The sequence below is a fragment of the Nelumbo lutea genome, chromosome 1 (assembly GCF_056320005.1).
Source record: "Nelumbo lutea isolate HS-2025 chromosome 1, American lotus-T2T, whole genome shotgun sequence".
In the NCBI taxonomy this organism is placed as follows: Eukaryota; Viridiplantae; Streptophyta; class Magnoliopsida; order Proteales; family Nelumbonaceae; genus Nelumbo; species Nelumbo lutea.
The window spans coordinates 197,430,326-197,455,249 of NC_142684.1; the positions used below are offsets into that span (position 1 = coordinate 197,430,326).

Below are 24,924 nucleotides of genomic sequence, written 5' to 3' on the forward strand. Positions count from 1 at the left end.
AATGTCACGGGTCAAGTGTGCAAGTCCATAGTCAGAGGCATCAAGGAAAAGGAATCTGCATGCTACATAAAGAATGAAAGCAACCAAGTGACACTGACTGTTCATCTTCCGCACCATTAAGTTACTACCATCATGGTATTCTAACCAGTACTTCATCCACCCGTCAAGTGTCATCTTGCCGTGAGCATAGGTGGAGCCCATTTTCAACTTAAAGTGGTCTATCTCGGCAACCAACTCCTCATACATTGGAACCAATTCCCTAGGAATGCTTTCGAGTGTTGGAGATGACGCGCTTATACAGTACTTACTAGAGGTAATGCCAATAAAGCCACAACATCTTCCATGGTAACATCAAACTCTCCAAACGCACCAATGAAAGTGTGGGTACAACAACACCAATGCGCCACCAATGGCTCCACGAAATCGACATAGTCACCCCCTCGAAGACCCACGAAGCAGCCGACAAACCTCAGCAAGCCCGCATCACACAGTAGCATGCAATACATGGGATTCTCCAAGATAAATGATGCCCGTGAAGTATAATTGGTGGAGCCATCAGATCCCACAGCCCTAGGCTTTGTGAGCGGTAGACTTTGCATGCCTATCACCCATATAAATAGAGGAACTCCTTGCCTTCAATGATGTCAAAGGTATTGTCCTTACCCATCGCTACAGATACGGAAGGCTAGAACCCCCTTCCCGAGTCAGCTTCCCTTTTTTTTGTTTGTCAATAACAGTGCATTTTATTAAAAATTGAGAAGTACAGAAATAAGGAGCTTAAAAAACTTAACTCCCCAATACATCAAAGTACATTAAAGTACACCCAACTGAAACCAACTACAAAACAGCCCAAAAAATATTGTTTCTGTTCACCCCTTGCCTACCTAAGCCATCTACCAATGAGTTTGCACTTCTTTTTATCCATGTACATCTAACTTCCATGTCCTTACTCAGCCACTTAAATTTCCTCTTTTCATTGTTGTAGTTCCAGAGCTTGGAGTTGTCCTCTTTTAACCAGTTCACTACATTGTTGTAGTTCCCGAGTCAGCTTCCCTTGCAGACTCATATTCAGAAAGCAACTCAGTCTCGTTTACGAGACTTCTCACCTTTGCGAGAACCCTTAGATTGCTTATGCGGTGCCACCAAACACAAGAAACGCAAGAATCCCAGAACGGAAAACATAGAAAGCAGAAGGGAAAGAGGGTCACAAAGCAATCGCAACGATGGAAGCACAACAACTCAGACAAAAACGAAAACGAATGAGAATAGACCACCCTTCCAATCCGCTTTTAAAGACGATTCGAAGACAACCTGGCAACCAAAACGACGCCGCAGAGAAGTGATAGCTGCCCAAATTACCCATCATCTTTCCATTGGGAGGTGTGTCATCATGTCAACGTCCCAAATAAAAAATAAAAAATAAAAAAGCAAGTTAAAATCACTATGATTCAAAGTTAAAAAAAAGCAAGTTGTTCATACCCGTAGCCTAAACGATGGCTACACACTACACCATCCGACATACTCACTAGCCAATTAGGGTTCAATTATCAGAACACGGACTAACAGTAGAATTCAACACCATGCACGGCAAGATATTTACATATATACACAGTGTAAACAAAATATGGGAGATAGCTCACACCTCCAGTATTTCGTTAAGAATAACCTAGGCATAGACATAATTGCCAAAAATATTGGGGGTTGTCGCCCCATCAATTGAAAAATCTCACCACAATGTACCATTTTTTTCTTGCCAGGGAGCCTTCTATTGAAACTCGAAAGTCATGGGGGGCTGCAAAACCAGAAGTAACGACACCTATGACTTTCAGCAGAAGCCTTCCATCCAAGAAACAAGGGGGCTAATAACGCAAGAACTAAGTCGGACCTCGAAGCGAATACAAACCAATCGCATCATGTTAAAATATCCGAACTCGCAATCGCATTTTATTAAAAACCCCCTGAATTCAAAACAAATTTCTCACACCATTATTGCTTTTTAAAACGCGCTGACGACACAAATGCTTATTGATAAGCCTACCCTTACCAATAAGTAGAGGGCTAATTGTAAGTACATATTCACCATGATTGTGATTGCAATGAAGGTACCAAATCGGAACCACAGAAACACCCATGGTGACACGTAGGCCAACGCGGATCTACGATGAGCCCATAACTCGTCACGAACCTGCGATGAGCTCAAGAACATCGCAGACCTGCAATTCACTTAAGAATCGTCGTGCATCTACAACAAGCCAAAACTATTCGCGATTAAACAACCAGCCGATGACGAAACAAGTAGGCCAACACGTCAAACTAGCTCTGACGTCACCCACACCATGTCAATAGAGGGGACCCGCGAAAGGAAGTAGCACACGTGCACTAGGCAAATCCTCGGACGAAAGGAAATTTCGTCCTAGAAAGATCTCATGTGACACGTAGTGAACCCCCAACAAGGCCCTCCTAACAACCAATATCGGATCGAAGATCCCCTTTCCAAATAGGAGTCAAATCCCTTTTGGCTCCTTTCCTCCAAGGCTTCGGGACCTCCCCTTATAAAAACGAGCGTAGACCATAACAAACACACAATTCTGTCAATAGAAGGTCCTTGCCTACTTCTGTTACCCGAGACCCCTAGCCTTTCTTTATCCTTCAAGGAGACCACCACACTTTGCCTTACCACACCACTTACAGAACCCTTCAAGAATTTTTCCATTTTAATGGTAAAATTGACCAATTAAAGAAAAATAACCAACCATCTAATTTAACTTCTATCATCTTACCTGAATAATCTGCTTGAAATGAAGTCTAAGACATACTTCAACCTTTGACAGATCTGTCTAAAATGCATATAAGAACATAATTAAACATTCAAAATCAAAAAAATGAGCAGAGGTGACCCTAAAAAAATAAAAGCAAAAGTATTACCATTGGATGTATTACAGACTGGAAGGATACAACCCAGCAAGCCAGTGCATCTTTAATTGGTTGCCAATCCCTACATAAGATAAGGGATCAATTTAAGGACATCATGATTGAAAATAACAAAGTAGAACAAACAAAATCTACACATAATGTGCCAATAATTATAATAGATCAACCAAATGATTTATTAACATAAACAAAAAGCTAAATTTAATTGACATCCAAGAAAACTCCAAGAAGAAGGAAGCCAAAACTCCTAAAGATTTTAGACCAATAAGCCTCATCAAGGCTTACAAAATTCTTTCTAAGGTCTTATCGAAAAGGTTAAAAAAAAGTGTTACCCTCGATTATTTCTCCTTTGCAAGGTGCTTTTGTGGAAGGAAGGTAGATTATGGATCAAATCCTGGTGGCCAATGAATGTGTTGTTGAAAAAGAAAGGGTAGAGAAAAGGGGCTGGTATGTAAAATAGATCTAGAAAAATCCTATGACTAGGTAAATTGGGAAGTCCTCCTAAAAACATTAGAAAGTTTTGATTTTGGAGCTAGATGGAGAGCTTGGATCAAAGGGTGCTTAAGTTCAGTTCATTACTCAACCCTAATCAATGGTGTAGTTAAGGACTTTTCCCCAGCTAAGAGAGAAATTAGGCAGGGAGACCCCCTTTCCCCATTCTTGCTTAACCTAGTGGCAGAAATGCTAAGCAGAATGGTGGCAAAAGTCATATTCCAAGGCCTTATCAAAGGCTGGAGGGTAGGTAGAAATCAGGTGGTTGTTACCCATCTCCAATTCGCAAATGACACCTTCTTTTTCTGTGAAGGAAATATTGAGGAAGTGGTGACAAATCTAAAGGTATTACTGAATAATTTTGTGGGAGCGACAAGGCTGAGGATAAATTGGACCATAAGTAGTATTGTAGGGGTCAACTTGGAGGAAGGTGAACTGTTAAGATTTGCTGAGATCTTGGGGTGTGACATAAAAAGCTGGCCAATTAATTACCTAGGACTACCTTTAGGGGGAATCCCTAGGTCAGTTGGGCTCTGGAAGCCAATCTTAGAAAGGTTTGAGAGGAAATTAGCCCTTTGGAAGAGGAATTATGTCTCGTTGGGCGGAAGAATAATTTTGATTAGAGCCACACTGGCAAATCTCCCCACCTATTTCCTCTCAACCTTCAAAATCCCTTCTAGAGTAGCAAAGAGATTAGAGAAATGCATAAAAGACTTCCTTTGGGATCTAGGAGAGGAAAAAAAGGACCATTTGGTCAAGTGGGATTAGTCTACCAAACCCAAGGAATTAGGGGGTTTAGGAATCGGGAACCTAATGTTAAGGAACATAGCCTTACTAGGTAAGTGGCTTTGGAGAATTCCCTTTGAGGATGATAGACTGTGGCATAGAGTGATTTGAGAGCATTCGTGGGGTCGTTGAAAATGGTTGAGATGCAAAACTTGCCCCTCAATACTTCAGCTTCTCCTTGGAAAGCTATCCACGAAATCTACCCTACTTTCCTCAATTCTATCCACTTTGATGTGGGACAAGGTAATAAAGTTCGTTTTTGAGAAGACCTTTGGGTAGGGGAAACCCCACTTAAAGACCATTTTCCTGATCTCTTTGCACTTTCAAACCTCAAGGGGGAAGTTGTATCCATTTTGGGAACATCGTGTCCAAACAACATGAATTGGAACTTGGGCTTCAGAAGAGGACTAAGAGAAAATGAGTGTGAATCTCTAATCCGGTTACTGGACCTCTTGGGGCAAATTCACTTGGACTCGTCACTGAAAGACTCTAGAATTTGGGTAGGTTCTTCAGATGGCCTCTTCTCTTGTTCTTCTTTCTTTAGAGTAATTGCTTCCCCCCACCCTCTAGCTAGGGATTTCCCCATAAAAGAAATCTGGTGCAAGCCTATCCCCTCAAAGATTCAAGCCTTCTGTTGGGAATTATTTCTTGGCAAGGTAAACACTTGTGTGCTGCAGAGAAACAGGCCATACATGTGCCTTTCTCCTCATGTGTGCTCTATGTAAGGAAAGTGATGAGACTCTACCTCACTTAATGATATCCTGTTCTTTTGTGCTTCGAATTTGGGATTTCTTCTGTATTCTCTTTGGTTGCAGGTGGGTTCCCCCTCAACACATGGCAGGACTCTTTAACTGTGACTTCTTAAGACAACGAAAGAAAAGAGGGAATGGTAATGTGGAAAGCAACAAAGGCAGCGATATGCTGGGTGGTGTGGGAAGAATGGAATAACAGGATATTCTTGGAAAAAATCAGAACAGTAAAGGAAGTGATTGATAGCATCAAGGTGAAAGTAGCTCATTGGGTGAAAACCTTGGAAAGCTTTCAAGTCTTCTCAGTCACAGACATTCTAAGAAATTGGTCTGAAGTAGCACAGTCATCAAGAGTGAGAGACAAGACTTGAGTGGAAACCACCGGAAGGCAATCAAGTGAAAGTGAACTTTGATGGGAGCTCCATTGGAAACCCGAGACTATTAGGCATAGGAGGAGTACTCAAAAAATCTGAGAGGAGGATATTGGCAATGTTCTCAAGACCGATTGAAACAGGGAATTCGTTGAAGGCTGAACTCTTGGCATTACTACAAGGTTTGAAGCTAGTTAAACAGATAGGATACATGCATATTGAAATGGAAGGGGACTCAAAAGTAGTCATTTCCTATGCTACAAACAATGGTCATACTCCATGGACGTTTAAACATGTGATTAGGGAAGTGGAAAAGATTGCAAAGGAGGTTGAGGCTGAATTCAAATGGGCCCAAAGGAGTGCAAACGGGTTAGCTGATTATCTAGCAAAACAAGGGGCACTGAGACAGCAACTACTTTGGGCTGCACTGTAATGAGGGACAGAAAAGAGGGTTCAAATGGGATCATCATTCCCATCACTAAGTTGTATAAACTATTTCTAATCTGAAAGTTAAATAAAATTCATGCTTACTGATCCAAAAAAAAAAAAGTTGACATCCAAGAAAACTTTTGAGCTACCCATGGTTTCAAATGTCGCCAAATGTCGCTAATGTCGCCCGACATATGTCGATGTCGAGGCTCATCGACGTGAAAATGGATGGTAATATAAAATTTACATTATGTCGGTCGACATTTCCTAACAAAAAAAATAACCAAAAAAATACAACTTCGGAAATGTCGACCAAATCGGTCCAAATAACCAAAAAAAAATACAGTTTTTCCTATTATGTCGACTAATGTACATTAAAAATATAATACATTAGTATTTCAAATAAAATTATTATAAAAAGAATTAACAAAATATAAAAACAAAAGAATAAATTAATTACTTTATAATATAAAACATAAAATATTAACTAGTTAGTATTTTTTAAAATATTTATTAAAATCAGAAAATATTTATTAAATTTTATAATAAACCATATTCTACATTTAATATAAAAAATCAGAATAAATTTAATAAATTTTATACTAAATCATAATTTAGTATAAATTTAGTATTAAAAATCATAATAAATTCATTAAGTTTTATAAGAAATCAGAATTTATCATAATCTTAATACTACAAAAAGAAGAATCAGTTTATTAAATTTATAATAAAATATAATGTATTATAACTTTAATATTTAAAAATCAGAATAAATGTATTTCTATTTACTAGTGTGAAATAAATATATTAGAATTTATAATAAATCAGAACTAAAAATAAGAAAAGAAAATATCAGATAACCTTGTAAAAACATCAAAATAAATCAGTAAATTGTCATTTACTAATTTGTCATTGATCTTAGTTTCTTAGCTTTATATAATGGTTGGGATAGTCTAGAAATATGTATTAATGCTTTTTTTTATCATTTTATAAAATATCTTTGCATATTTCATAATATTTCCACAATGTCTCTAATTTTTACAATATTTCCCCTCGACATTTCCGACATGTCCTATATTTTGGTAAGCGACGTTTCCATCGACATCGACATTTTAAACCTTGGAGCTACCTCAAAGTGGTAATCATCCCCATTCATCATCTCTAAGCCTTATCCAAAGGCTATTGCTCAAAGTGGTAATTATCTCCATTAGGTAGGTGATAATACTATTGCTCCAGAGGTCCTTTGTGAACAGGAAACTCAATCCAGGCAAAGACTTGGGCAGCACTCACATGTCTAAGGAGGCTAAATTCTAAAAGCATTGAACTTGAAGGAGGTAGAAATTGAAGGTGATTAAAGAACAGTCATTCTGTGGTTAAAGGATGAGTAGAAGGTAGACTAGAGATATACATATATCTTCAGAGAGTTAAAAAGATTTATAGAAGACCTGCGGGAACAAGTGAAACGGATTCCAAGGGCTGCTAATGGGTTGGCAGAGATGAACTAGCAAAACAAGGGGTATCAAGGGATCAATTGAACTAGGACCAAACTGGTTAAGATTTTCCCTTTTTTGGAGGTTATCCGAGGCTAGCCTCCTTAATTGGGTACTTGGGTTCTCTGGTCCTGATGTACTTATACCTCATTTTCTAATTAATAAAATCCAGTGATGTTATTCATCAAAAAATACAGTTGCTCTACATATCTTCAATATTATTTCCAACTCATCATGTTAGTAGACCTTCTTCTGTACTCCATATAGCGCCAGTAGTTTTTACTAGGGAATATGTATATTCCAGTAATATTTCATGTCAGTACTCGTGGAAATGGAAATTGTCATAGAAATGTTAGGAAATGTGTAAGGTATTGCAGATGATATTTTATCTTTCCTGGAGACCACCTATGAGCAACTAAAGAGTTTAATATGATTGTTACGATGGTTCGAAGAGGGATCAAAGCTAATAATGAATTTCTGAGTTATATTATCTTGATTGGCTGAGGAAGTGGAGGAGATGGTGAGATCACTAGAATGTAAGGAGCCATTCTCCGCATCAAATACTTAGGCTTACCTTTATGGGGCAAGTGCACTTCAAGTTCCATTGGGGCCCCGTTGTGGAGAATTTTAAAAAGGGTTGTATTCATGGAAATCGAAGTATTTATCCAAAGGGTAGATGGCTTTCATTGATAAAAAAAGTGTATAGTCAAATTTATCCATCTATTTCTTTCACTTTTTTTGTTTTGATACAGAAGGCTATAATAATCTAACACAAGATAGAATCACCCCTGGCTCCAGCCCTCAATATATATTTGTAGATCTTGGCACTTGGCAGGCTATCACAAATGAGTTTTAATCCAAGACTGAGAAATATAGAGAGAAGGGAGAGAGGGTAGAGAAAGAGAAGAACCCCAAGGAATCTCTCCAAGGGACCTAGAATCACTCTAAGGTTTGTAGGAATCACTCCAAACAGAGAACTTACAAAGAGCTCTAAAGAAATATTAATAGCTTCAAAGGAAGAGAACACATTTATTTATAGAGTAACTTGTGTGGCCCTGAATACTGTTCATCATAATTCCCAAAAAACCACTCCTTGTCTTATGGATCGAGAAACACAATAAATTTCCACTTAATAATGCAAATAAACTGAAAATTAAAAGATAAGCCCTACTAAACTAGAAAAGCAAGATACCATGGGCTAGGCCCACATGGGAATGGACAAAATGGCAAAAATATGCCTACTATCTAAAAATACAGAAATACAGAAAAAAATCAGAAAATTCCAAATTTGATTCTTCAGCTCCTGCATCATTTCCCCAATTCCAACAAAGGTGGCCAAGAAGTTAGAAAGAATCCAGGGGGAATTCCTCTGCAGAGGGTAGAGGGAAAAGCACAAATTCCACCTTGTCGAGTGATCTCTGAGGGAGGTAGAATATCAAGAAACAGAAGTCATTAATAGAGCTCATTGGACAAGTAGCATTGGTGATATAGTGAAGAAATCAATAGCTAGTGGAGACAAATTAATGAAACAAATTTTGGAGATAGATCAGCAATTGGGACCCTGGTCAGGTAAATTACTCACATGGGCGCTCTGTATGGATTGAAATTGAGAATTTCTTCACTTCTTTTATTTAAGGGTATATCTTACAAGGTGAACAATAGAGAAATGATGATTTGATAATAGCCCTCTCTCAGATCTTTTCCCGAATCTTTTTTCAGTTGCTAAAAATAAGGATGCAACAGTTGCTCTATATTTTTAAGTAATTGATAATAATTTAGCTTGGTTACCAAGGTCCAATAGAAATATTCAGGACTAAGAGGTGGATAAAGAAGAAAATCTCTCTCAAGTTGCAAGAAAAAAAAAAGATCCTAAACTTTGATTCTAATGACTGCAAATTTTGGAGATGAGAAAACAATAGAAATTTCTATGTTCAATATTTTGCAAATAATCTGAATCCACCAAGTAGGATTTTATTTCCATATGGAGTGGTTTGGGAAACTCCAGCACTCATGGTCTGGACTGCTGTTTTAAGAAAATGCCCAAGTAGGGATAAGTTAATTAGTGGGGGCATGATCATTCCAGATACAAGTTTTTTTTTTTTTTTTTTTTTTTTTTTTTTTTTTTTGCAATTGTTAACTGTAAACTGCAGACAACCTCTTTGTGGACTGTGCAATCATATTTTTAAGCTCTGGACTATGATTCTTTGAGCCTATCCTGGACCCTCCCAAGAACCACAAGGAACAGCTAGAACTAGAAGTGTTGTGGTTCAGAGGGCTCAATAGAAAGGGAAGGCTGATTTGGTATATGATACCATCAGTGTTTTAAAAGCGAAAGGCGCAAGGGCCATTTTGCGCCTGAGGCGCAAGGCGCACAATTTAAAAAATAAAAATAAAAAAATGCCAAAAAATTCAAAAAAAAATGCCAAAAATTCAAAAAAAAAACAAAAAATTATAAAACATAATATTAATAAAAATATAAACTTAAATTTTAAAATAAATGTTTTAAAAAACCTATTATCTAAAATTCAAATACATAAACATAATGTGTAAAGCATATTCAAATGAGAATTTAAAAATGAAATCAAACATATAAAACATTTTCAAGCATATAAAACCCACAACCTCTTTTTTCTCAATTAAATCAACTAGCTAATGTGGCATATTACATTCCTAATTCTACGAGTCGCCTTTGTGCCACGCCCCTCGAGGCAAGCCCAAACAAGTCCATGTTAGGGTCTTAAATTCTGAGTTTTTTGAGAACCCCCTATTTGGTAATGCTGCCCATTCATTCATCCTAATAAAATATCTTCTTAAAAGAAATTAAAACTACAAAATCATTATTTTTTGTGTGAAAACTCAGAATTTAAGACCCTAACATGGACTTGTTTAGGCTGGCCTCAAGGGGCGTGGCATGGGGATCTGGGGGTGGAGCCCCCGGCCCAGCCGCTAGACTCAAAAAAAGGAAAAAGCGTCATATTTTCAAAAGGCGCACGCCTGGGCTAAAGCGCACCAAGCGTGCGCCTTTTGAATGGGCTGCACCTAGGACCTGGACAAGGCGCCTACCCTAAAATGCGCCTCACCTGTGTGCCTAGGCGCACCTTTTAAATCACTGATTTGCAGTCATTTGATCAGTGTGGATTGAAAGAAACAATCAAGTTTTTGAAAGAAAACTTGGAAGGGAAGATGTTAGAGATGGATTTTGGCAAGCTTTAACCAAATCCTAGAAGAAGAAGATTAGAAGAAAAAATAGAAGACCATTCAGAGAAAAAGCCCAACTTCTGAGCAGTATTTGTAAAGACAATTTCTCTTGATCCACCATTGGAATGAGCTGAAAACATGGTACATTAGAGTTCTTAGAGGCTAGAACGAATACATAAATTTTCAAAAAGATCACATCTGGGGAAGGCCTTCATCGGGGCACAATAAAGTCGCTTGATTCCATTGACTATTGAAATTTGGTCAATGGTCAAAGTCAAACATTTGGCGAGTGGACCCAACTATTTAACTCCCTAGTCTAGGAACTTTAAAGTTTCATTAATTTTGGTTTAGGCATTAGTGAGTTGTATTTGAGTCTTTGGTCTAAGGAAAGAGAGGTCAATTTTGTCTCTTTTCCTTGTTTCTTCAATAAAAGGGTATTTTGGGAAGTCTAATTGTCAATGTTTGATATCTTTTAGTTTTAAAAGCATCTAACAATAAAGGGTAGTTTGGGTAGTCAATATTGATGTTTTATAGGATTTAGGAGAGTATAAAAGCTCCTAAACACTGTTCTTGTTTTAGTGTTTTCAATTCCAGTTCAGCAATAAAAATGTGAAGATTTTTTTCTTCCATTCTATTTAATTGTCTACTATTGAGAATTTTGATTTTCTGCTCTTGTTTCTTCTTCTAGTGTTTACTCTGACTAATTCATCTACGTTATAGTGTGCTGGTTAGTTAGAATTCTGGATTGCATAGAAGAGGAGATTATAAAGAAAGTGGTAGGGAGAATTTGTTCTTGGGTTGCTGTTGACAATGTTGTAAGCAATGTAACAACAGCTTATAATTTTATCTCAGGGAAGAATATGTTTGGAATATAGGTGAGGCTTTTCTTCTTCCCTTTTTTTTTTTCGTTAGGTCTTGGGTTTTGGATCAGAGCTCAATCTGTGGCATGCTAAGCTTCAACTGTTCTTTGCTGTTTTTCAAATAATACATTGCTTTTTCCAAAAAAATAAATTAATAAATGTAAGATATGTGTAAATTGGGCATCAAATAAGACAAGTGGTAGAGAAATCATCGGCTTACCTAGAATGCATATCATTTAGATGTATTAGATAATTGTTCTTTGTGGTATCACTTTCCATAGCAGCATCCCTCAAAGTGTACCATGAGGATAGTGAAGGAGGAAACTGATTTCTTAGTAAGTCCAAAAGCATGAATCTACCACCACCTTCACAATATATTACTGGGACCACCCGAAGCATCTGTGCTATGACCTTTACCAGTCTTTTATCTGGCATCTCAGCTGATGTAATATGCAAAGCAATCATCACAGGAAGAACATTATTTGTTTTTTGATAATTTGGAAGAACATTTTTTGATAAGTAGAAATAAAAAATAAGGAAGAACATTATTTGTTATTTCTACTTATCAAAAAAATAAACATTATTTGCTGTTTCTTGAGACTTTCTCCCATGCCTCCAAAGAAAAAAAAATGCTAAATGGACAGTGGAGAGGACAAGTTGGTGACTGGATAATGCGGTGTAAACAGCATACCAGCAGCATAAACTTCAAATAGAAACAAGGCTGTATGACACAATATCTTCCTTCGATCCAACAGAGATTCCTTCCATGTATCTGCTTTTAAAAAAGTGTAACAATTTTGGAATGGAAGAAAAATACAACTATGACTTTTCATATAAAAGAATAGTGAAGGAATTTAGGGCTTACCTAATCGTAAAAGTATTTCAGACAAGCCATTGTGAATGAAAGAGATGCATGCATCAAGAAACTTTCTGTTTTGCCTGACCTTCTGCAACACGTCAACCCATGAAGGATTCTCCTGCAATAAATGCTGGGGAAAATGGCAGAATTGCTCAAGCTCCTTACATTTGCAGTTGTGAACATAAACCATTAGATTTATTTTTTGTAGAAAATTATTCATAAAAATGGAAGAAAAACATTTATCTACCAGCTTCAGACATGCCACATAAGAGCCACATCTCTTACCCGGAAAAAACCACCATCCAAAAGCTTCTCTAAGCGACTGGCCACTTGATCTAAATTATCTAGATCCCCAAGTGCAATGCCAAAATCATCAGGTTCAAATTTCATCTTATTCAACATCCTATAAAAGAATGCCATATAAAAACAAACATAATCAAATACCAAATCCCAATATTGTGAAGTCAGAAAACTAACTGAAAACGAGTAGACTATAGTACTATACAGCAGACATTCAGATAATAGGTTTAGACAATATTACTTGAAATTTCTAATTGAAAGCTAAAATTAATACCTTGCAAAAAGAAACAAATAACTCTTTATACGGCCATTGTGTATCAAAATTTCATCCAAAATAAGAAACATGGCTAGGCCATCAGAGAAAGAACTAAATGCAGTTGTAAATGTAGCATTCTTGAAAGACTTGCATGGTGTGCCATTCTTGTCTTGCAAAGAATAAATGGAATCTAGTTGCTGAAGTAAATTGCAAAGCACAGCACTCATCCGAGACGTAATCTCAGACAAATCCATGAATAATGACAGTGAGCGACCAAAAGTCTTCTGTGGTTCTCCTTCCAAGAGAACTTGTGAACTAGATCCATGACCAAACAGAGACAGCTGTCTGTAAATGTTTCTTCTGGCCTATAAGAAGCAACGAATCCATTACAATTCAATAACCAAGTCATATGCATCCAAATGAACAAGTAAAAAAACATCACCTTAGCCACTTTATCTCATCTATTCTATACCTCTTTATTGGTTTCTAATCTAGAACAATCTTAGTTATATCTACAGCATTATCCAACCAAACTAAATGAAAAGCATCATTTTGTCGCAAATAGCCATGTAAAATTCAGATGCTCCATGACTGAACCACGGAATGGTTACCAAATTGAAAATCCAAATTTTGGAAATATTATATAAAAATATCCAAAACACAGAAAAATGAGCAAATGGCAGTACTCAAGTTCAGCTCTAAAACACATCCAAATACAGCAATGGTAAAAGAACTACTAACTTATTGATTCAACAACCAACGTTAAATCAGCAAATGGAAATAATACAAATAACAAACTTGCCACGAGGGGAAATGTAACGATAAATTAATAGATGTAAAACATAGCAACCAGAGACCTACATATTCAGTCAGCTTTGAGATTTCGATGCAATCGTATGAAAGCACAGTCACAAACTTGGAAACTAAAACATTCTCCAATTCAATTAGTGTTGAAATATCAGAATGCTCCAATGGCTCTGCGTGTACACAAATAGGATCGGAATTCGAGCTATACGCATCAGAGAAAAAAGATGACCCATACGGATCCTCGTAAAGATTCTTCAATAGGTCGTGGCTTCGACAACGCCACTCGTCTACGACTCTTCGGAGCTTCTCCTGCTTCTCTTCAAGCTCCACTGAAAAAAAAAAAAAAAAAAAAAAAACTATAATTACAGAAACCAATCCGAAACTAAAGAAAGCGATACTGAAAAAAATATTAAAAAAAAAAAAAAACTAGAAATTTGAAGTCTTTCACGCTATCCACTACGAATGAGGGAAACCCTACCGGTACCAGATGCCATAGCAGTGGAGAAGCTGGCGAAGGAACTTCGCGGGAGCGGCGCTCATTAGTTCTTTCTACTAAATTGCGCAGATAGTGCCAACAGAGTCAAAATTTGTGACGAATAGACCTGTTGATGGGGCCGGGCCGGGCCGGGTTTTTCCTCTTTATAACAGAAAATTATTTAGGCCTGAGCCCGAGCCCAGCCTGACCATCGGGCCTAAATATTGAGCCCGAGCCCGATCTATATAAAACCCAAAGCCCGAAGCTCGGGTCCGAGCCCAAAACCTGACTTTGATAGGTATTTTATAACATATTGATTATATCATTAGTAATATATTGTATAATATTTTATACATTTAATATGTGTAATACTTTTTTGCTATTAATTTTTTTATTATATAATATATATTATGTATTATTAACATATATATTATATTTTTGTTATATATTTAATATTATTGGGTCGGGCTTATTTGGGAAAACCTGAACCTGAGCCTGTGAGCTTAAAATTTTGTCCAAGCTCGATCTAAGATGGGTCAAGTCAAGCCAGCCCGTCGGGCTATCCGGCCCATGAATAGATCTAATGACAATAGAGTTATCTCCTCATTGAGCGCACCTTACGGTGACCTCATAGCCCCATCCCTTGAGAACATCTCCCCTTAATAACAATACAACGTACTAAGGGTTTGTTTGGTTTGCAGTCTGAATTGGAACCGAAATGGTCCATTCCCATAGTCTGTTTAGTTCATACATGAATGGGAATGGGAATTAAAATCAACAGGAATGGGATTTCATTCCCAAGGGAGCTCAAATGAGGAATCCCATTCCAGCAGGAATGGAAATGGGATTCTGATGTTGCTAGACCTGTTCATGGGCCGGGTGGCCCAACGGGCCAGCCCGGCCCGACCTGGCCCCCGGACGAGCTTGAACAGGCTTTTTGGCTCGTAGGCTTAACTTCGGGCCAAAAAGCCTAGCCCGCATAAAATTCGAGCCAGGCTCGGGCTTTGCCAAAATAGTCCGGCCCGAGCTCGACCTATAGTTAAACCTAAGTAAAAACCCTATGCGATGTCCATTTGAATAAATTTTTTTATTTAAGAAGGTTGTTGATTCACTTGTAGGCCCATTGTTCGTTTAAATAGGGGAAAAAAACATCTGAATTAAAATAAATAATGTTCATTTGAATAGGGGAATTTTCGAATTTCTTTTATTAGGCCAGGCTTCGGGCTTTTATCAGGGTCGAGCTCAGGCCCAAGTTGTAGGCCCGTTGGTCGAGCCGAGCTCGAGCTCAGGCCTAACATTTTTCTGTTAATAAAGAGTAAAAGCCGGGCCCGGCCCATGAACAGGTCTAGATGCCGCCCAACCAAACAATTGGAATCGGAATAGCCCATTCCAATTCCGATTCCAAACCCCTATTTCTGTGAACCAAGAACTAAAGTTGTTTCCAATACACCAGGCAATGGGTTGTGACTTGTGAGGTATGTTTCATTGAACTTTCATTAAGATTTGCGACTGCTTGCTAATGTTTTACTCGGAGTAAGAATGACACGCTTTTTTTTATCAAATTTGTTCAAATGTACATTTGGCTTAGTTTGGAAAGAGTATAAATGCAAATATCTACGGTGTAAATACATACAAAATATAAGGTTTTGCACTCAACATATTTGCATTTGTACTCCTTCCAAAAGTTAAGAAAAAATCTATGATGCAAGAAAGACATGGTATGGGAAGAATCTAAACCAATCAAAATCCATCTATAAATTTTGATAAATAACACCTGATTGACTATCATGTTCATACCAATTGATGGGTCAAAGTATTTTTAGATACCAAATCTTTTAGATATTATAGTCGGGCCCAATGTATAGATACATACAAAATAGTACAAAATGCAAGGTTGTGCACTCTATATATTTTCATTTGTACTCTTTCCAAACAAAGCCTTAGGCTGCGTTTGGTTGAGTGCAAAATCTGAACCATTGCAAATTTGCACTCCAGGTTCAGATTTGCATTCGTGTGGTAAGAGTTACAAAACGCCTATTTTCGATGCAAAAATGTGTATAGACCAAGATTTGCATCGAAAATAGGTGAAAATATTGCTTTAAAAAAAAAGGAAGAAAAATTTGCCATGATTTTGGTCGAAGTAAATAAGCAAGTTTCGATTGTTTTCTCTTCGAGCGTTCGATAGAGAAGAGAAAGGTTCTACGTCTGCCATAGAGGTATCTGAACTCCAAGTCCATCTTCGAGAGTTCAATAGAGAAGAGAAAGGTTTTGCGTCTGCGATAGAGGTATAAATCTGAACTCCAAATCCATCTTCGAGCGTTCGATAGAGAAGAGAAAGGTTATGCGTCTGCGACAAAGGTATAGATCTGAACTCCATATCCATCCATCTGCCGAGATAATGATAGACCTGAACTCTCATTTCAGTTTTCTTTTCGTTCTTAGGTCACTTACCTCGTCGGAAGAGAGATATGAACTCCAAATCCATCGATTTGCCTCAATACTCCCATCTCTCTTTCTATCTGCGGGTATTTCCTGTATGCAAACTGAATAGTTCTGTAATGTATTCACATGCTATTTTAACATTGCTCGATGAGAAGCGGTTATTTTCATTCTATACACTCTTTTTCTTGGTATTCTATACTCTTCTTGTTAGGACCCGATAGCATATAGAGGTTTGAAATTTTTTTGGTAATTACAGAGCAATTGCCAGTTTTTTTTTTTTTTATTAAGATAGAATGCATTTCAACTTTTGTTTACTTTATCTGTTTATTTGTTCTTGGGGATGAGGAGGTATGGGTTGATATTGGCATTACCATTTTTCTTGTTGAGTTTTAAATGTTTGCTTATCTTATTGAATTTATTGATTTAAGTTTCATATAATAATGCAACACATAGAAAATGGATTACAGAATAATAAGTTTCATCACATCATATCAGTTTATTTTTTATTTTTTCCTTTTTTTATTTTATTTGGCAATGTTGTGGTGTGATTGGTTGTGTTCTATATGATCTAGATTAGGCTTCTATTTTAGATTTGCTGGATAAATCTAGGAAGAGCAGAGGTTGCTGCTGGGACAACTGCTCTGACTTTTTATATGCTGAACAGAGGTTGCTGCACCTGCACCTGCACCTGTAAAACAAACACCAGACCCTAAGGGAAATGGGAGGAGAGAATCGCTTGTTATTTCACACCTCACATCGCAATTCTCTCTTTGATTTTGGTGAAGCCTGTACCTCTTAAGGTTGTTATGTTACAACAAACCCTCTTCCAACATTCAACTCAACTCCATACAATTTTTACCTTAGCTAGCTGACCATCTTCACAAATACAACAACGGGTCCAGAATCACACTTCACATTTACATTTTCAATTTGTTTATTTTTATTTTTATTTTTATTTTTGTACTTTATTTTTGTATTAGTTGGGGGGCGAGTGAAACAGTAAAAAAAGCTGTATCATTTGCCAGGTTGGCTCCATTAACAGGGGGATGAGGAGAAGAGTAAAAAAGCAATTTGGAAGAATAAGGGATGTGATTGTGAAACGAGAGGAGGAGGTTGATTTGTTTCTTTTGGGCAATTGGGACTTGGGAGAATGATCCCCAATATAAATGATTCTTGTGTACTCCTTGCCTTGCTAGGACATCTTCCATGCTGTTTGCTAATTGTTGAGTCCACTCAAAAACTGTCCTCAATTCTATGGCCAAATATATCACCTCCCTTAAAGATGTGACTGTATGTCCAAGGGCCCATGCTATATTGTATTGGAACTTGGAACTATTGCAAAACCACCCTAACCCCCTTCCACACTATATCTCTATATTAGAGATTTATTGTATCCCTAATATGGTGTGGACATGGGTGATTGGTTCTCAGTGTTTTCCTTACCCTTATGGCAGGTTATCAACAATTTCACATATGGAGTTTAAAAATTAAATTTCATGTATGGAGTTTAAATTATGTTTATAAGAATTACCCTATTGGCTATGTATAGTCAATGACTCAATGCCTTCTAAAAATATATTCTTCCTGTTAGTAGAATTGTGTTATTACTTGGTTATATGATTTCTAAGCCTCCATTTCTTTCTTGCTTTTGCTTGACAGTTCTTCAGACTGCCTGAAACAACACTTCTCTCCAATCTGATGTTGATTGGACAACAATTTTGTGAAGAAGGCTGGTCAGCACTCAAAAATAAATACAGTAGCCTTTATGAGGATGATTTGGTACAATATTTCTTCTCTTCATCTTATATTGTGGCTCTACTACATGATACTCTTGGAATTTCATTGGATGATCGAAGGTATTTCCTTTTAAGCTTTCTGCCACTTCCTTCCAAGATCATTCTGTGATTATATCATGATCATCATCAATGTTTTCAAAACATCATTGACCCCAAGCAGTTGAGCTGTTCAGACTGGAAACCGGTCACCATTCTGGAATTTCAATCTTTTATTTTACACGTATGAAATTTTTGGGTTGATTATTTCTTTCTTTTTCAGGCTGATGTAGATGGAAACAATCGATTATATTGAATTTATTATTGCAACCATGCATAGGCACAAGCTAGAAAGAGACGAATATCTATATAAAGCCTTCCAGCATTTTGATAAAGATCAGAGATGATACATTTATGCAGGATGCTCGGGCTGCTTATTCTATGCCGTTTAGAAGCTCCATAGTTCATATTCAAAAAGAATGGTCGTCGTTGGCATGAAGAGGAAAGCAAAACTGGCTTACTTGGTAGAAGAGACCGTTGTATTTGCATTGATGGTGGGAGTAGTTGGTTGTTTTTATGTTGTTATTTTTTACCAAGATGCCCGTTGTCTGCCCGGGCAGCTTGTTATTTTTTATATTTGTTTAATGGTGGGAGTAGCTGGAACACCATTTGGTAGCAAGAAACAGCTGTATTTGCATTGATGGAAATGCCAAACATCAACAAAAATTGTATTCTTATTTGCGTCTTTCAAAACAAATGACCTGAGTGCAAATTGGGTGTGTAAATCTTGAACCACTTTGCACTCAATGAACCAAACATTTTTGTTTTGCACTCAACAAATTTGCATTCGTACTCCAACCAAACACAACCTTAAGGTTCGGTTTGGAAAGAGTACAAATACAAATATGTATAATATAAATACTAAGGCTCCGTTTGGAAGGAATTTGGAAAGAGTACAAATACAAATATGTACCATGCAAATGCATACAAAGTAATACAAAATATAAGGTTTTGCACTCTACATTTTTGTATTTGCACTCCTTCCAAACTAAGCCATTAGTAAATAATACAATGTTTTGGATTCTACATATTTATATTTTGATTCCTTACAAATAGTCCTATTCATGGGTCAGGTGGGACCAGGCTTTCACTCTTCATTAGCATATTTTTTTTAAGGCCTAAGCTTGAGCCCAAGCCCAAGCCCGACTCGACCATCGGGCCTACAACTTGGGCCCGAGCCCGACCCTCATAAAAAGCTTGAAACCCGAGCTTGGGCTCGAGCCCAAAGTCAAGCTCCAACTTGTTGCTTCTCTATCGTTGAATAGAGAGAGAGAGAGAGAGAGAGAGAGAAAGAGATTATAAAGAAAAAAAATAAAAAATGTATATATTATAATAAATATTATAGATTTTATATTATATGAATTAGTCGGGCCGAGCTTTTTTAACAAATCCTGAGCCTTGCCCGAAACACAATTGGGCTTGGTATTTTGGGTATGAGGTCAAGCCCGTGGGCCTAATTACATGTCCAAGCCCAACCAAGGTGCGGGTCGGGCGATCGGGCTACCCGGCCCATGAACAGGTCCACTGGTTCTTTTAATAAAAGGGTAAATGACATATTACTACCCTTTACCCTTTTATTAGCGCTACATATGTTAACTACAAAAAATATTCTCATGTGATGGTGATGTGTTCGTTAAACATTTCTAAATACCCAAGTTACCCTTTAAATTTATATGACCATTTTGCCGTTTCTCATCTGATTGCCTTGTTACTTTATTATTCCTCTCAAAGTAAATACTAAAAACGTTTTCTCCATCCAATAATTTTTAAGAATAAACTCCCAACTAGATATCTTAAGGCTCAATTTGATTGAAGTGTAAATATAACAATGCAAAGCTTTAAATTTTATATTTTTAAACTTGTATTTGCAATGTACATATATGTATTTGTACTCTTCCCAAATACAAATATGTACAATACAAATGCATCCAAAATACAAGGTTTTGCACTCTATGACTCTATGCATTTGTATTTGTACTCATTCCAAATTGAGCCTAAGGCTACATTTGTTTGTGGTGTAAAACAACACCACCGGTTTGGTTTTGTCAGTGTTTGAATGCATGTGAAACTAAAAGGAGTGAGAGATCCATTGTATGGACGCCAAGAATGCAACGGAATAGGGTTGACGAATTTCAAAAAATTTCTCTCCTCCCTTCCAACTGGGAATCATATTCCCTGATTTTAGAATACAATATTCAAGGATCTAATCGAACCAAAACTGAACCAGATTTGAACCAAAGAGAAAGGGAAGGGATATACCTGATCCGGAGAATCAGTATCTCCCAACGTTGGTGTTCACGCACAAAGAATACTCCCAAAAACTGCTCCCACTGAAGATGACATAGTGATACTGAAGCAAAGAGCACCGTACACAATCAGCCTTTCAGCAAAGACTGATATCAAGAACACTTTCTTGATTTTTCCCTCTCAGAGAGATCGAACTAGGTAGTGAATGGCGGCGGCGGCTGGAGGAGAACTCTAGAGATGAAGTTGGCGTATTTGCTTTTCTTCTCTCTAGAGCTTCTGAGATCCTATCTCAATTTGCAGGAGAAGAGTCTGCTAAAACCCTTTGTTCGAATTCTAGTAATTCAAGAGTAGGGTTTCTCCTCTTTCTTAGTGATTAAGAAACCTCATAATCCTATCAGAAGTTATCCCAGTCCAAATCTGTATTTGGATAGGGAATTATCTTAATCCTATCTGCAGATTATGTTAGCCCACTCCTAATCTTATCAGGATATTACCAAATCTCCAAGAGTGGATAGAGTTAAAACCCAATCCTTTGGCTTGCCCTTATCTCAGATCTGCCCCTTTAAGAGGGTAATTAAAACAACTAGTTCGAAATGGGCTTTAGGCCCAATAAGTATTAGGTGCTCAATAGGCTTCCAAACTGCTATCCAGTTGGGCTTCTTTGTATGGCGTGTGACCCAAGCATTGATCTACACATCAGCCACATGGGTTCGGCCCAGCCTTTGTTACAAAGCCTAGCCGAATTCACCGAAAAGCCCAGTGAACCCCTTGAGCCCATCAAATGGATTCTATGAGCCCAACACTTACAGTAGGTGGTCCCTAGGCCAAACCATCTTATAAAAACCCAAGGACTGTGGGTAGATGCAAGATTAGCCCATCAGATATAACCCTAAATGGCCTTACACTTAATATTTCAGCTCATAATGATCAAACACTGCCCGACAAGAGATGACCTCTCCCTCAGCTACAAGGAACAGTGTTGCACTCTCAATTCACATGGATCCCGGGAATTAAAATCGTTTGCAAATATTTTGAAACCATACATATCTATATATCTTATATATATAAATTTTGCAAAACAAAATTCCAGCGATTGAAATCAACTGCCGGCAGTTTGGTTTCTATCAGAGAGAGTGCATCCCCGATCATTACCTTTGTCCGACAAAGGGGCTGATCTTGTCACTATGATCACCCACTCAGATGAATTCTCAGACTGTCCCAACATACCCAGGTTTTGACCCCCACTAAGGATCTCCCTGATTGGCATATCAAAGATAGCCCGATTCGACACCTAATGCAGTATCATAATCGAGTTTAGGGGTCAGGCGTAACTTTCCAGTTCTGCCCATCACTCTCCAAGGTCCAGGGCAATATTGAAAATCTGGTCCGGTTCAGGGTTTCAAGTAAACCTACACTGCATGTGCCTTGGGTCTCACCCTGGTGGCTGAGACAGGCCACCCCAACACTTGGCAGCACATTAGTGTCATCCTTGGCAGGATAAATCTCCTAGACTTATCCAATGGATGTGAACATTCTAAACTAACACGAGTCTCACTAAGTGTTCAGTTTAAGGGTCTTACACAGAAACATACCACACAACATGAATCAAACATGCACTTTATTCATTTACACTAAATGTCAAAAGTACATCAAAACTGATTGGAGCTAAGGGCATACAAAACTGTCTAACAAAAACGTCATTAGTGGTTTGGTTTTGTAGGCATTTGAATGGAGATTTGGTTTCCATTGTAAATCAATGTAAAACGTCACTTATAGTGAAGTTTTACACTGATTGTTGATATAAAAACTAGATCAATAAAATCAATGTAATTTTTGCATTGATAGACACATTTTAGTGCTCACTTTTGTCAACAATTTACGTTTTTTTTTTCAAATAGTTCGGTGTGAAACTCCATCGGTGGAGTTTTACATTGATGACATTTACACTCTAAACAAACACAACCTAAAGTACAAAGCCAAGAGTCTAACTTCAATAAACTCGTTATTTGTACACTATTTTGATTCCAATTCCAATTTCATTATTTACTATAACAAGACAACACACCATAATACCAAACATTTATCTTCTCTCGACAGTGCATTTTGAAATAATTGTTAAAACACATTGGCATAAGGCAACCTTAAAGATGTTCCTAAATGTTTCTACAATTCTTTTTTTGTACTAATAAATGTGAATGCGCTTTGCACATGACAATTTTTTATTACGATGATAGTAAATAACATAAGGGCAAATTTCTTAAACTACCCCTAAGGTTTTAGGAAATTGACTAACTATACACCTATTGTTTCAGTATTGTCTTAAAGTACCCCTATTGTTTATGACAATTGTCACATAGCTCCCTTCTTGTTAAGTCTCTGTTACAGACCGTTTACATGTGACTTCGCATGTTTGATTTAATTTTAAATTATACCCAAAATATTCTTTGATAATGTATAGTTATTCTCAAAATATCAGCTCATCGATCTCCTCAGGAAGCTGCAAATAAGCATTCCGACGTCATGGATTGTATACGCAAGGTTACCAATGTGGATTCGAGATGGTTGGACGGTTTGTTAGAACCGCCGATTGTAAACATGGGTATAATATGGAAATCTCACAAGTTCCTAATGATTTTTTTCACATACCGAGGTTCTTACGTGTGTTGGGCTTGAGATTTTCTTCCATTCATGTGTTGCCTGATTTTATTGCTTTATTGGATGAACTACAGTACCTTGACCTCTTCGATTCCCATATCCGATAGCTATTGGAGTCAATGTGTACAGTACGAAATCTACAAATATTGAAACTCAGATGTTGTTGGCACCTTGTTGGCTTACCCAATGACACATCTAAGATGATCAGCCTTCAACATCTTGAATTACAAGTATGGTGGAGAGGAGTGGGAGAATGAAGATGGCTTGCAGAACGAAGAGTATTCTAGTTTGGTGCTTGGTGTGTAAACATAGATGTTCGCTATTTGATGGACATGAGGGTTCAATGCCTTGAAGCACACCAACAAGGGACGCTTACCATGTAGTATATGAGATCGCATGAGGGAAGGGGGTAGTGAGAGGGAGAGGGAGAATGGAGAGGGGAAGTGGGGTCGAGGAAGAAAATCATTAGATGGCTTGTAGATGAGATTGTACGGTGGAGAGGAGAGGGAGAACAAAGATGGCTTGTAAAAAATTGTTGCAGACTTGCAAATGAGATGGTACTAGCTTGCAGGGGAGGTGGAGAGGGATAACAAAGAGGGGAAGGAGGGCGGAGGAAGAAGAAGATCACCACCGTTGTTGGAAGTTGTAATGACGGCGATGATTTTGATCAATTCTCTCCCTTTTATTATGTTTTTATTATCAGTGGGAAATAGAACCAGAAGCTGAGGGTGTTGACTAGACCCGTTCATGGGACGGGTAGCTCGACGGCCCGACCTGGCCCACACCCTAGTTTGGGCTTCGACATGTAGTAAGGCCCGTAGGCTTGACCTCAGGCCCAAGAAACCAAGCCCGATTATGTTTCGAGCCGGGCTCAGGATTTATCAAAAAAGCTTAGCCCGAGCTGGGCCCAGCCCGACTAATTTATATAATATAAGATATATAATATTATTATAATATATTAACAATTTAGTATATACAATTTTTGTTGTTTTTTTTTCTTTATAATTTCTCTTACTCTCTCTCTCTCTCTCTCTCTCTGCTCAGTTGCTTTAGTGATAGTTGCGGCATGAACTTTAGACTTCGGGCTCGGGCCCATACCTGGGCTTTGGGCTTTTTATGAGGGCCGAGCTTAGGTCCAAGTTGTAGGCTTGATTGTCGGGCCGAGCTCGTGCTCGGACCTTAAAAAAATCTGTTAATTAAGAGTGAAAGTCTAACCCAGCCTAGTCCATGAATAGGTCTAGTGTTGATAGAAGCTCTCCATCCTCTTTTAGGAAAGCTCTCGTTTGGGAAACAAAACAAGTCATAATGGGCACGTTCCTTATCAGCTTCAAGCTTACTGGACTCGTTTGAGATTCTCCACTTAGAGAGGCCATTGTCGGTGAGGAGAGGGTTAGATGGGCCGCTAAAAAACAATGACCAATTGAACTCAACATTCACCGTATTTGACTTGTGCAACGGATTTATAAACCTATTCGCGTCCAAACACAACCTCACCAATGTCCGCCTCCTTATACGAGTTTTGTTTGAAGTTCTCATTTTCAAAAAGGTGTCAATAGTTTCATTTTGAAAATTTAAAGAAGAATGATGGACACAATAGTCTTTTTAATCCATTCGTTAACTAGCACTAATGGTAAAGAAGATTTAGTCAATTGTCAGAAATAGTAGTAGTACTTTAAGACAATACTGGAATAGTAACGATATAGTTAGTCAATGTCCTAGACTGGGTAGTTTAAGAAATTTACACA

General features: G+C 37.7%; 1 protein-coding gene and 1 long non-coding RNA gene across 6 annotated transcripts in view; one reads left to right on the forward strand and one right to left on the reverse strand.

Annotated features, from left to right (window-relative positions):
• LOC148880227 (uncharacterized) overlaps positions 1 to 14,141 on the reverse strand; it is a 56,413-nt gene extending 42,272 nt beyond the window's left edge. For 2 of the 4 annotated variants that reach the window (XM_088962083.1, XM_088962082.1), the window contains exons 1-8: positions 14,007 to 14,128; positions 13,583 to 13,857; positions 12,740 to 13,086; positions 12,451 to 12,568; positions 12,172 to 12,295; positions 11,998 to 12,078; positions 11,527 to 11,746; positions 2,926 to 2,995 (exon numbers count right to left, since the gene is read on the reverse strand). In XM_088962083.1, coding sequence (XP_088818209.1) covers positions 2,926 to 2,995; positions 11,527 to 11,746; positions 11,998 to 12,078; positions 12,172 to 12,295; positions 12,451 to 12,568; positions 12,740 to 13,086; positions 13,583 to 13,857; positions 14,007 to 14,022 — 1,251 coding nt within the window. In that variant the 5' untranslated portion in view covers positions 14,023 to 14,128. Of the gene's footprint in view, positions 1 to 2,780; positions 2,838 to 2,925; positions 2,996 to 11,526; positions 11,747 to 11,997; positions 12,079 to 12,171; positions 12,296 to 12,450; positions 12,569 to 12,739; positions 13,087 to 13,582; positions 13,858 to 14,006 lie in introns of all 4 variants that reach the window. The other 2 variants (XM_088962081.1, XM_088962080.1) reach the window with 2 other exon arrangements.
• Positions 14,142 to 16,014: 1,873 nt separating this feature from the next.
• Positions 16,015 to 18,954, forward strand: LOC148880228 (uncharacterized). 2 transcript variants are annotated; one of them, XR_016104494.1, is made up of 4 exons: positions 16,015 to 16,361; positions 16,446 to 16,528; positions 18,105 to 18,301; positions 18,501 to 18,954. It is a non-coding gene; the product is annotated as an uncharacterized LOC148880228 (long non-coding RNA). The 2 variants fall into 2 exon arrangements; XR_016104495.1 differs by having other exon boundaries at positions 18,105 to 18,224.
• Positions 18,955 to 24,924: the final 5,970 nt, after the last annotated feature.